Source organism: Anarhichas minor, unplaced genomic scaffold, assembly GCF_050575085.1.
Source record: "Anarhichas minor isolate MPS153535 unplaced genomic scaffold, ASM5057508v1 ptg000026l, whole genome shotgun sequence".
In the NCBI taxonomy this organism is placed as follows: Eukaryota; Metazoa; Chordata; class Actinopteri; order Perciformes; family Anarhichadidae; genus Anarhichas; species Anarhichas minor.
The window spans coordinates 15,601,307-15,615,149 of NW_027466472.1; the positions used below are offsets into that span (position 1 = coordinate 15,601,307).

At 40.7% G+C, this 13,843-nt stretch overlaps 1 protein-coding gene across 1 annotated transcript; it reads right to left on the bottom strand.

Moving 5' to 3' along the window:
* Positions 1-6,914: 6,914 nt before the first annotated feature.
* On the bottom strand, positions 6,915-13,630 carry LOC142959491 (protein sel-1 homolog 3). The gene is made up of 22 exons (XM_076100774.1): positions 13,469-13,630; positions 13,137-13,263; positions 12,907-13,028; positions 12,697-12,812; positions 12,548-12,609; positions 12,337-12,469; positions 12,119-12,254; positions 11,872-12,009; positions 11,336-11,541; positions 11,011-11,190; positions 10,410-10,529; positions 10,107-10,247; positions 9,923-9,985; positions 9,607-9,780; positions 9,382-9,509; positions 9,201-9,284; positions 9,022-9,112; positions 8,847-8,934; positions 8,645-8,754; positions 8,410-8,537; positions 8,204-8,306; positions 6,915-7,303 (listed from the first exon to the last, which is right to left on the bottom strand). The coding sequence occupies exons 1-22, from the start codon at positions 13,518-13,520 to the stop codon at positions 7,214-7,216; spliced, it is 2,592 nt and encodes an 863-aa protein (XP_075956889.1). The 5' UTR covers positions 13,521-13,630; the 3' UTR covers positions 6,915-7,213.
* Between the last annotated feature and the right edge of the window lie 213 nt (positions 13,631-13,843).

The window sequence follows — 13,843 nt, forward strand, 5'->3', positions numbered from 1 at the left end:
ATGTGTGTATATTTTGAGCACTTGTCACTTGTTAGTGTAGCAGTTCCTGCCATGCTATAAATAAAGCCAGTCACAGGGAGGAATGGAAGCCAGTGGAGTGCTTTGACAGCAGAGGGCATAGTGGCCTTGTCTCAGTAGCATGTGAGGATTAAATGTGGTCTACAAAGTGATCGCTCACTGCTGAATACACCGTTGCACATTAAACATGTGGTTGCAGTTATTTATGAACTATTTTACTCAGTCCTGGTTGTTAAATAATCTCATTCTGTATCATAATGGTGCTTTGTGTTGTGCTGCTTTTCACCCAATATGCACAGGCTCTAATTGACTTTTTATTCTATTCTTCATCATCTGCTTAAATATTGTTTTCCGGTTGTTGTGGGAGCAAAGACGAACACTAGTGGTATAAACCCTCTCCCTTGTGCATCCTCTTTGTCTTGCAACCAGGCCAAGAAGAAACACATTAGAAAACATTCTTACCTTGAGCCTGGGCATCAAGTGAGCATCCACAGATGATGAGAAGGAGCTGGAGGGTGAAAGAAGGCACACCCACTGGGAGTGCTCTGAATCCCACAAGGCTCTGGCTCCTTGTGGCCATGGCACCATTGGATACTGGGGGGGAAACATGTATACATGGAGAAATAAGCTATTACAATATTAACAAACATTTCCACTTTACTTGCACATTTCTTGATGTAGTTGGGGGGGGGAAGCATCATTAAACATATGATGTGAAATATGTAGACTACTAGGCTCATGAGGCCTGTTAGGAAAGATAAATCATCTGGCAGATATAAAATTCACCAGATGTTCAGCACTAAATATTACTCCCTGGCCAAAGTTAATACAAAAATTATTCACTAACAATTTAGCAGATTCTGTAATTTCAAGAGGAAAATGTATTGTATGGCGATGACATTTAATGAAGTGTTATTTCTTACAACATTCAAGCAAATAAACTGTAACGCAACCAGAACAAATGTAGAACAATATAACATCAAAACAGTTGAGATTCATCAGTGACGCATGAGGTTTTACACAGATCTTTAATATTTGGATATAATAAGGTTACCTTAAGGCCTTGCCACTTGGCCCATGAGTGAGGGTAGTTTGGCAAAAATCTAAAACCAAATGACATGAAGAATAAATCTGGAGTGTGTGAAAAGCTCCGTCCTGTCACACCAATAACTGATGCGCACACCGTGGTGACGTTCACTAAGTGCTATCATTCACCCCGACACTTCACAGCAGGCTTCCAAAGGAAGAAGGAAATGAATAGGCCTACACTTTTCACACACTCATCTATATTCACATCTGGACACCCATGAAAGAAATGAAGTATTTGGCACCATTGCATTATTGGTAATGTAAATAAAAACAATTTGTTGTGCCTCCAAAACAGGAATTATGTTTGATCACCAACCATTACATCTCATCTGTGAGTTCTTAGTCTACAGTACAGCAGCAAACTGCCACCAGTCAACAATGGTGAATTAATTGGTATTAAACATGTAATAGCATTAAAAAATTGATACTTGCATATCTCAGGATATGTCTTACCTTTCTGTGTTCATTGGCCATTGTTTAATGGTTAGAAAACTATAGAGCCAATCAGTGCTTCATAGGCGGGAAACTGTGCCAGAGCCAAAAGAATCAGCAAACAGAATATTGAAAGTAGACTATACAGAAAACTTCAAATGTATCATTTCTTCAAACTACGTGGAAAACGTTTGCTGAAAAGAATGTTAGTGGGTCGGATACTATATGTTGCGATATGTAAAAAAGATCCTCCTACCCACATGACGGGTGGTAAAGCTGGAAAAAATATATTGCAATATCAAGTAAATATTAACCGGCTTCCAAAAAGTGGTGTTTTAGCAATATGGACTGTGACCATAATGACTTATTTTAAAGCTGGACAATCGGTGTTGATTAATATGCCACTAATACGTTACAGCGTGTCTGCGTCTGTCAAACCTATCTAACAGAAAAGTTCCTATTTTAAAACCCTACAGCTGTTTATCAGCCGCCCACCACCTCACCTTTCACTTGCGCTATAAGTGCGTGAACACGACCCAAAGCTCTGAGCGCTGCCAAACGTGGGTGACCTACACGTAATAATGTGCCTGAACGCATCTTTAGAGGACTGAAGCTGCTGCTCTGCTAACGGGCTGCTCACACGACACCTCTGGTGTAGACACGGTGTTACCTTTACAGCTAGCGCTGATTGCGCTGTATGTATTTTTACATCCAAGACACACAATCACACTTAATTAACTCATGTACAACTGCCAAAAACATTGAATTGAGAGCATACATTTTGCATCATGTACTCACCCTCTGCCGAATAAAATGTGTCATAAAATAAATGGTAAAGGGACTATTTTTTATCCTTTTTGGCAGAAATTTGGATTATCCGAGTTAAAAAACCTCATAGCTGAAAAACATTTAACCATTCACTTGGAAATATTTAGAAGAAAACATTGTTAAACATAGATATGTCATTAATGTAACAAGCACTGATTAAACTTAATACAGGTGCATACAGATTTCACTTTAAACGAAGAGAGCTGTCAAACACATTCTTAACTAACTTTTGATATGTTAAACAAATATTAAGTCTCAGAAAAGGACAGCCTAAAATATACTGCAAGTCTTCAGTGCTGCAGTGAAAGGCTCATTCTTTTAGTAACATATCCTGAGGACTCATAATATAGTCCAGAGGACTACTTTACGCCCCCATCCCCCAAAGACACACACACACACACACACGTAGTACCTGTCCTGTGTCGGCACCTCCGTGTTGTGGCTCTGCTGTGTTTCCCACCAACGAGTCCAGCTGACTGACTTTCTTCTCTTTGCCTCCGCTGTACGCTCACAACTGGCACAGCTCTCTCCCCATTCAGTGGCCAAGCAGCCCATCTGCAAAGACAGAGGGAGGGAAAATGAGGGAAAATGAGGGGAAAAAAAGAGAAACAGGAGAGGAAAGCCAATGGATGTGAATGAGAAGAAAAGCGAAAAGAGAGACAGATTGCTTTGAGAATGCAGATTGTCAGGAGCTGCATTCTTAAAAGCCAATGTGCACGGAGTAAAAACCGCAGAGTTAAACTAATTTGATTCCACGTTCCCTTCAGTGCTGCGGTTTCCTTTTCTAGTCATTTGTCCGCATTTTAGCTTTGATCACAAGTCGGGCTGCCGGGCACTTAAATCACAATCTATGAGGGATTTTTATCTTACAGCCTTTCAATGCACAAAGCATTAGAACACATATAAAATTTACAATAAGATGCAGGATAACAAAACTACCATGGAAAAACACAATGGATGATGCCAAATGCCGCTGCCTTAAACTAATAAGAGACACAAAGACAGTAGAATAGTGGCAACAACACAGGTCAGGGAAGAATCTACAGCTAGACCGAGCTAGACATATCGCTATCTGCACGTGTTGGCCAATAAGCAACAAGATATTGCAGTACCGAAAGGCAGAAAATATGTTTGAAGTCATTTAGAAACAATGCCAAGATTATATCATTTGTTTGCCACAACTGAAAAATTATAAATGTATAATTTTCAGATTTTTCTACCTTCAAAAATCTACCTAAAAAAAACTGCTGTTCAAAATACTAAACAAGGTCAACAACTATGTCAAAAACTCACGGGCAATTGAACAACTTCTGTCGAAGTGCCCTTGTGCAAGGCATTCATTCTCAACCACTCTAGTGGGAGCTACACATTAGAAAAAGACAGGCTGTGGTTGGACTAGGTAGCACTCAGGTGTTTAATTTACTTAGTATACACACACCTATGAGAGAGTGCTGTCAGTTTTCTCATATTGCTTTATAAAAAGGGAACAAAGTGCAGATTTGTGTACTTGTTTTACTGCTGATGAATGGTTCTAACCCAACCAACCACTTCAGCCATGTTTGTAATGTAAGTTAATCACTGTATAGTTTAGGTCCTTATCAATGAGGGGTTGATATACCGGTAATTTCGACAACTCTCTGTAACCACGTCACTGCCCTTGAGGACGAGAAGGTCGGAGCAGAGAAGAAGACAGCTCGATACCCTCGAGGTTCTAAGAATTTAGCAACTTCCACAAAAACATTTGCTGACGAGGGGACTTGAACACAGTTCCTCTGAAGGACACTCTCCCCGCTGACAATACACCCTGCGGTCCAAAAGGTACATTAGTCATATGCCAACGTCGCCTTTGAGTTCACTGAACCTTCTTCTTAAAATAAAAAAAAACACCAACACCGTGTGACGACATGTCAACACCAGTTATTAGTATAGTTACTGTATAGTCAACCCTGAATTAAACAGTCAAAATCGTAATGCTCAGTGACATTGTGCACCCCATGATGTGACCTCTCTCCATTCTGCTCACATGGTTGTGTACTTAACCCTCATCCTACCAACATGTTTAACACATAGCTATAAACTACTGTAAGAAACATTATTATTATTAACATTATTATTTAAGGAATTAATGGTATCTTCTTCAAACAAAAAAAAGACCTCTGAATCTAGTTTGCAAAAAAAGCCATGCTGAGAACAGAAGACAAATGATTGATGGATGATAGAATGAAAATTGACTTTCAACAGCAATCTAACACACAGCTGGAAACCAGGGATAGTTCATTATCCAACACCATTCCTACTTCTCATGAAGTTTATTCCAGAGGGAGCATTGTCTGCCAAAAAAACTTGGAAACTAAAGGGGTAAATCAAGGACATGTGACTTACGTATTTAGGAGAATTTGCTTAAAAGCACCAACAACTCGAAATGTGCAGGGCCTCGTCCTAAGAAGAATCCTTAGCTTTAATAGCAGACCACCTCAAGGTGTCACTCAGAGAGAACCAGGACATTCTGATGTAGCATTTCAAAATTAAAGCCCTTCAAAATCTCATACATGAGCTAACTTCAAATCACATTCATGAGACAATTTGTCTAATTTCAGATGAGATTTTAGAGGAAATAGTGCTGAGTTACAAAATCATTTGACTTCAGTTTGAGCCTTGGAGAAGCACCCACTCTACGGTTTACAGCTTGAATACATTGATATCAGCAGCCACACGATCCCAACAACCAACACACCTGCTTTCAATCACGGCATGATATTAGCTACACCTGTGCTGTTTCTCTTGCAAAGTCTCCACCTCTCATGCAAAACGTGCGAGTCAAGTTAGATAAGTACATCTTACCGTTTGTTTACTTACTTTTCAACTTGTCTTCTTGCTGGTTGAAATATTTCGGGCCCAACTGAGTTTAAATTTTCGAGGTAACGCTAAATTGACGAAGAAACCTTACCACTGCCTCGCGCTCTGTTAATTAGGACCGGTCACACGCAGGACGCGCGGCCAGGAGTGTAGACATACTGACGTCAATAATCATTTCCCATCAACCCACTAACCCCTCCTCAAAAACCAGACACCAATAATAAAGTGAAAAAATGTTTTTAAATGATTGACATTTGTTGATCTATTTCTTAAGAATTTATTGATACTCAATATTTCAGAAAATGTTTCAATTTATCTGTTTAAAAGCTCTTCAAATTTAAATATATGACCGGAAACTGTGACGGAGTGTCAGGGGAAAGTCAAAGTATTTCTGAATAAAACGTCACAATATTATAAGAATAATATTACAAGATTGAGCTCATGATATTATAGGATAAATTCACAGTAATACAAGAAAAATATAATAAAATGTTGTATGCAATTGGACTGGGTAGACTTGATTCCTGATATATCTAATGTACACCTACTATTACATTGACTTTATTCTCAAAACGTCCGCTTGTGTTACTCTGCCATGGGAATTGCATGATAAAAACACACCATGTGCATGTTTAGTTGGAGAATGTTGACCACCAAATTTACAAAAAAAGAAATGGAGCCGTATCTGTAAAATGATTTGTCAGGATTTAGGAACAAAAAGATGGTCAGGACAGACAAGACACCTACGCTAAAAAAGAATGAACCTGCAAACAATTCCTCTGCAAGTTTATTAATTATGTGGGCTGTTTTTGAGAACTTCTGGTACATTTGTTTTAGTGGGGATATTAGGCACACAATGTGCACCCATCTGCCATGTGTATTTTATAATTAAGATCATTTAACCTCTTGAAATGTATCCAACAACATTTAGAAAAAAAATCTGTCCATATTCAGCTCAGATTAATGGCCCAGATGCCACCTCTATTTCTTTTCTACAAGTACAAATTTCTATTTTTATCCCATCCTCGCAATCATAAGCCCCAACAAAATGTGAATCATTTCAACAAACAGAGGCAAAGCAATTAAACTTGTCTGCCTGTGTTAATGAGATGTTGAGTGTTGAATGGATTTGGTCTCATGAGAAGTGTCCGTAATTGCTTGCTTGATTTTGGTTCGCGAGATATGAGTCGCTAGAAATTATCTGGCATACTTGTTTTCCATACTTGATGAGCAGCAGTGCGATGTGCAAATTATTCATAATAAAAGACAGATTTTTTTGAACAATATATTTATTATGCTTGTCAACACATAGGCAACAATAAAAAGTTTGCCACAAAGACTAAACATCTGACTTCTGAAGACCAAAGAAAGAAGTGTCCCTATCTTGCGCTACCTTAAATCCTCTATCGGAGCATAATCAGTGTATTGGAGGCAGGAAAGACACCATCTAACTCTCTTATTGCCTGCCAGGTTTGAAGACTTGTAGCTGTGATGTTATTATGAATAACTCTCTTTCTTTTTCTATAAGATTGAATGTTGACCTTTAAAACAGTTGGAAATCTGTCCTGACAAAAGTGATTGAAAACAGGAAACCTGAGGCTGCACCTGGGCATCAATGATTTGAATTTTGTAAGTCATCCACTCTAAAGAACACCACGGAGTAAAGGAATCATCACACTGGGAGACAAAAGGAGGTCCAAGAATAACTTCCACCAGAAGTCTCTTGAAACAACCTGCAAATGTAGTGTTACCTATTCAGACTCTTTATTGTTCAACCAAGCATTCTTTTCACAAAAAACAAAATCAATATGTGCGTTAAACAGTAAGAAACTTACAAACCCAAAACTCTCCAGACTTCACATTTGTTCTTTACAGTGATCCCATAGTTAACATATGTAAACTAGCACGACATGTGCTAATGCTGTTGCCGTACAGGTTGACTTGGTTTAGTCCCTGAATTTGTTGCACTGACGATCCTACGAAGAATCTTCTAGTTGGGAGACGGGACGTGTCTCCTGAGCACGCCAAGGATGATTAAGAATGCCGTTGGAGCTGCAACCACGGCGACAGCAGTGGAGAACTGTGGGAAATAACATGACTCAAATTTGACGTCACAATAATGGTGCTGTACTTTGGCCAGTGATGGAGAGCAAATAAGTACATTTACACAAGTTCTCTATTTAAGTACAATTTTCAGGTGCTTTACTTGAACATTTCAATTGTATGCTACTTTATATTTCTACCACATTTCACAGGGAAATATTGTGCTATTGAACTTATTATTAGTATCTGACAGATATAGTAACAAGTGACTCATTTCTTTGAGATTATGTTGTTTAGGTTATGAAATTGGATGCATTGTTGTGAACTAAAGTACCTAACAATACGTTGTAAGAAAAAGGAAACATAATAGTTAGTGACCAGCTACAAAATGACTTGATACACAAAAAATGACTGCATGTATTTCAACCAAACTTGTCCGTATTGGATCAAGTAAATGAGCAGAATTTCTTTAATTGAACATTTATATCTGGAGTGCACCTTTGAGCTACATGAGGGAGCCTGAACATCTGTATTGTGCTGATAATTGATTTTGTTTGTTTTACTGATGAGAGGAAATGAAATGGCCTGTTAACTCCTTCTGAATTCATCTATTTGGTCCCATTTATAAAGTATTTGTATATATATATTTGCATATATTTTTTTAATAACGTGCATAAAACTAAGCTGTGATTTATCAAACATATATCTCTTTGAAAATGGCTGGCTTACCTATTCAAGATAAAATCTGGTGCCCAGATAAAAAGTTAGAGAAACACTGCACTAGATGAATATATGATGATAATAACAATTATCAGCAAAGTACTTTTATTCATATGGAACTTTTTATTAAAACCTAACTGCATGTGCAAACACCCAACCAAAGACCAATACTAAGACGATAAGTCTTTCAAATGTATCTTGAGGATATCACACTAACCTTAATAGCAGCACTATAGTCCTTTTGGAACGATCGAAGATACACATTGAAGAGGGCGAGGCTGCAAGGCAAGTATGAATCTGTATCCTCTGAGTCTCTGCATCTTTGGGAAGAAAATAAAGAATTATTTTTCTTACAGGTTTACATTAAAAACAGCAAACTGCACTTACAAAACTGGTGTATAAACGCATACAGTTCAAACACACCTTTTGTACAAAGTGCTTAGGAGCAAACTGTTGTCTGCCAGGTACAGCTCTGAAAGGCCAAGGTCAATCAATACTGACAGCGGCAGCCTGTAACCCTCCTCGGCAAGGAGGCCAAGGTTGTACCATCCCTGTGGAAGAACAGTACGGCTCACACACACGCTCCATTGTGAATGGAAACAGACTTGGAAAAAATACACACAAACATTGCCAGAAAATCAATTTCAAAGAAGCAGACCTGTGGCTCGTTCCTCAGTGCTGCCAGAGTGTACATCGCTGCTGCAGAAAACAAGTCTTTCTGCCCGTCTCTTTGCCCTTCATACAACAGGTCACCCATCCTAATCAAGGCTGGAGTTGGAGGTAATATAAAAAAGCATTTTAAGTATGAATGTTACCGTTCAAGTTTCCAAAAACTGAAGCCTCAAAGAATAGTAATTTACCATAGATGTCAGGATTTTGACTTTGGAGTGTAAGGTTGTAATATCTCCACATACAGTTTGATGCAAAAGAAGGCTCCAGAAAATCGAACTAAGGACATACAGAGTAAGAAATGTTGTTTTTTTGATGAGAAGAATAAATAAAACCATGACACTATAGCTTATAGGGATAACTCACCATATTTTGTTCACATAGATATGCCACATTGAATTGGGCAGGTGAGTACCCGGACTCAGCAGCCATCATGTAATATAACAGTGAGCTGAACCTGTGGAAAAGCTAGACCGTTAATGCGACGACTGAAATCAAGTGGCCTGATCAGGATCGTGCCAGGTGCGAATGGAGAAAAAGATTACATGTCACTCTTGAGATATGAATCCAAGGCCTTCCGCAAGATGCTGCCCAGGTATCCGTTGTGCTCGGCTGCCCACTTTGCCCACCTGCAGTCAGTTAAAAAGACACCTCAGTCACGACATACTGTCAGGACAAATCATGTTTGTGCAGTGAAATGAATAAATGAGAGGGTCAGTGGCTAACAAAAGTGCATCTGATGGACGTCTGTTGACGCATCCAGGTATCCCAGTGATCCAGATGCTGGCGAGGAGAATCGCTGCCCTGATGTGGCCTCTCTCTGCAGACTTCCGATAGTACCGATAGGCCATACACTGCAGGAAGGACGGATGATTAACCTCCTCATATCAGCCTTTTAGTCTGTAAGCATGCTAGTAGAAGGTCACACAAAGCATTCATACTTGGGCTAACCTGGTCTGCAGCTTTTCCTGGATACAAGCCCTGTGAGTACATGACACCGAGATTCAAAGCAGCGTCTGATGACTCCAGGAGGTCCGCCCGCTCCCACAGCTGCACCGCCTGCTCGTAGTCTTGCTCAAAGCGCTCATAGTACCAGGCCAGGGCACTGATTGCAGGAACAAAGTCCTGTGGGACAGAATAGTGTAAGAAGTCAGATTGGGAGTGAAAACTTTGAATGGGTTTTTGCAACAGAAATCAGACTCCTCGTGTTACAGAATAAAAACGAAATGAGTAATAACGATGTAATTAACATTTAATCATACACAACCTGGTCCATTGCTTTCTTCAGGAAAGTGAGAGCTTTTGGAATGTCCTTTTCAACCCCTTGGCCCTACAGAGAAACAAATTAATATTTAATAATAAGAGCCAATACTAAATGACAAAACTAAATAGAAAGTACTATTTCAGTAGGTTAAAATAAATATTGTCATGTTTCTCATTGCAGTTCCCACCTGTAGCAGGACTATGCCATAGTCATACATTGACACTGGGTCCTCCCACTTGACCGCTCCCCTTTCGTAGTGTTTCACAGCCTTCTGGATGTCTGGAGACACTCCCTGCTGACCCCAGAACAGCATGCGGGCAACAGCTTGCTGGAAAACAGTTGTTGAATTATTGATAAAAAATGTTCAAGATAAAACATCCTCACATTCTGCGAGTGGCCCCCTTTCATCGTCTTATCGCACTTGTTTTTATCTGACTTTCCATGCTTGTGTACTTTCAGCTTAAAAAGCAGAGATGACAGAACAGGCTACCTCGGCGTCAGCTGCTCCCCTGCCTGCCTGCAGTTTCAGCCATTGGAAGATATGATGGTCTTCCCTGGTCTGGAGATTCAACACCTCGTCATTGTTCAGGTAAACGGCCTCAACAAATGTCTAAAATAAAAAGAAAGAGGAGAGAGAAAACACACAACATTTTTTGAAGGGTTTTCTTTTATTTTCCTTTCTAAAACAGTGACAAATAGTCCAGAAATGCAGCTGACAAAGATCAACGTATTGATGATTGAAATCTGAAAACTATGGCCACAATAAGGAGAGCAGAAAATGTATTAACATATCACATATCAGCTCATACGATTTATTGTAATAACAGTGTCCTCCCAGCCCCTGCGTTACAATTGCTGTATGCTTTATTACACAACAATGTTATTTTGTGTCAGATTCTTCACGTTTCATTTTTATGATCATTTAAATTATGCCTTTAATAATGATGTGTATTAGGAAAGAAACTGTTAATATTGACTCACACAGAAAAGTGACGGACATGTAAAAAAGGTACAACATGCAGTACTGTTGGATTAAACAAGACCTGCAAAACGAGCACAGCAAAGCATCCAGTCACAAACACATGCATTACCTGCTGTGGTGTGGGATTGTGACGGTCTAGAGTTGTCTGTTGAGCTATGTTTGCATAATAGGCGTAGGCCAAGTCCGGGTCTGTGGGGAGGCCATGGAGACCCTGGTGGTGCAGGTGCCCGAGATGCAGGAGTGCTAATCGCTCATCCTTCTGGGCTGCCAGCAGGGCCAGGAGCCAGGCCTGCACCAAACACAAGGGCATGAGAGGATATTAAAAAAAAAATAAAAAATGTGTCCACCCCAGGCAGAGTTCTACTATAGCTGACGCAGTAACACACACACACACACACACACACACACACACACACACACACACACACACACACCTTATTGGGCTGTTCCTCGACTCCCAGGCCAGCACTGTAGAGCACTGACGACATGTGCAGAGCTCGGTTATCAGCTAAGCAGCCGGCTTGGAGCAGCAGAGGCAATATTCTGCTGACCACTCCAGTGTTGCTCGCTCTGCTCAGCTTCTGAAGCGATAAGGAGTACAGGGCTCTGCCCACAGCTGGCAGGCTAGCTCGCCTTTCTCCTGCAAGTCAGGAATTGAACTGATTTCAGTGCTGTGTGTGAAATGAGACATGATATCATCAGTGAATGATAAGCAGGAAATAATGTTTACTCAGCCCCATGAGAAGCGAAAGGGTCAGTCATTACAAACTCGTGCTGTGCTGCCAAACTTTGTTCAAACCCAACAGATCATATGTGTTGAATCATCAATATCCTGTCATTTATGTCAGTGTTGTAGCGCTCATGTTTCAATTCAAACAGCGTATAATGCAAAGTGAATTATTGTCGCCATCACCTTCATATATTGTACCATCGCAAAGACAAATCCATTTTTGTGCAGTGTATCTCTCACCATGTTTGAAAACCAAAAACTTGGCCAGTTTTGCAGCTTGTCTCCTACGAGGGACAGTCGTCTCCCACAGCTCACACTGTGTCTTTGATGGCCGTCTGTCCTTCACCATCCACTCATGGAAAGCATCGAAACAAGTCTCTGAAAACAACACATCATTGACAGTTTCTTTACACACTCAGGGGCTCTGCAGAGAGTATTTCAAACACAGTAACTCTAGCACCATCTAGTGGATATAAAAGCCTACTACCAGACTCTGTCCCCTGTTGGGCCTGGAGAGAATAGCCCCTGATTTTAACATCCATCTCCAGACGGAATTCTTGACAGGTATGCAGCCAGCCTGTCAGGTTCACAGTCCTGATAACATCTGGAACAACAACGTCATCCTGGAGAAGAGGAAAACGATCAGACTCCGATGTAGAGAGCAGTCAACATGGACATTAACTCTGGGCAGGTGCAGAACCTCACCATGCTGTGGGATGGTATTCGGTTGCGGTAGTAAACCACAGGCCCAAAATAGCCTTCCACACCTCTTATGTATTTCCCTCCACCGATCACAAAATATCCCTCAGTGTCATCCAGCGCGACGATATGCTCCAACCTGTAAGGCACAATGCAGACATTTCTTTAATTCCTGTTGTTAATGTAGTGTAATTTGTCATGTCTGAGGTAGGCTTACATTTGTACTATCGAATGGACCGTTCTCTGCTCCTTATTCACGCACACCATGGAGACAGTCACCTGAGACGCACAAACATGACAACGACCATTTTATTTCTCCACGTTACACACCGAGAGGACATCTTGTGTCAAGGAGAGACCACTCACCATTCTACCGCGCAGCCTCACACTGATTTGGCACCACTCACTTAAAGGCACCTTGAATGCAGGGGTGAATGCAGAGGCTCCCTCAGACTCTCCATCCATCTGGATGTATAGCTGGCCTGCACATGCAGTGTGTGTGTGTGTGTGTAAGTCCAGAGAAGGACACTGTGTATGCATGATGAGAATATCTGAGACGTGAGTGAAGAATATTACCTGATTTTTTGAGGAACAGTGTTGGTGTGACATAGTTATTATGGGAGTCTATATGGTAGAGCAAACCACACAGCTTCTCCTGGCAGTGTCTGGTGACAAATATCCACATGGAGAACATACACCTGGCAAAAAAATACAAAGCACTCTTGGTTAACTGTCCCGAAATAATATCTGCATTACCAGAATAGAAAGCTGGGCTGTATGTGGTGTCACCGTTGTTGTTGTCTTACCATGGGGAAGAGATGGTTTTAACGCGCGAATACTCCAGGAACTCAGCGCTGTAAGGGTTTAGTGTCTTTGTGATACCAAAGCTTTCTCCAGTCGAGCCATACATCGAAGACAGGAGATGCACCGTTTCTGAATGACATGACGCTTTTTGGTTGAGACTACTACTCATCATCTAAAAACACAATCATCCTTTCCAGACCAGTACATTATGGCATAACATTTCCTAAAATCATTAATCTGTATATCTGATTCTTACATTTTGACAGACAAAATTTGGCATTGACTTTAGTTATTTTTTGTCCACATGTGCAGTTTGCTGCAGCTTTAAACTCACCTTGCTCCAAAGGACATTGCTTCTTTGAAAACAGTTGAGTTAATTGCAGCATTTCTGTACTCCAGGAAATGCACAGTTGATGCTGTTTTACAGGTCGACTAAAAAAAGGTTTAGGCCACAAGGTTGCCTCATCCTGAGCTGCCACAGAGCTCTCAGTGTCATCAAATCCACTGTATCTGACTGACGCTAGAAGGATGCAACTCAGCACCCCCTGGGAGTCTGGAATAATCCCATCAGCTCGATACACCAACCAATCCGGCAGGTTCAGCTGCAGGGTCTTTACTTTAGGGTGACCGGGGACGCAGCTCCACTGTCTCAGCAGGAGTGTCGAAGTGATGCCAGTTTCAAAAGACACAACACAGTCCAGCTGTACCG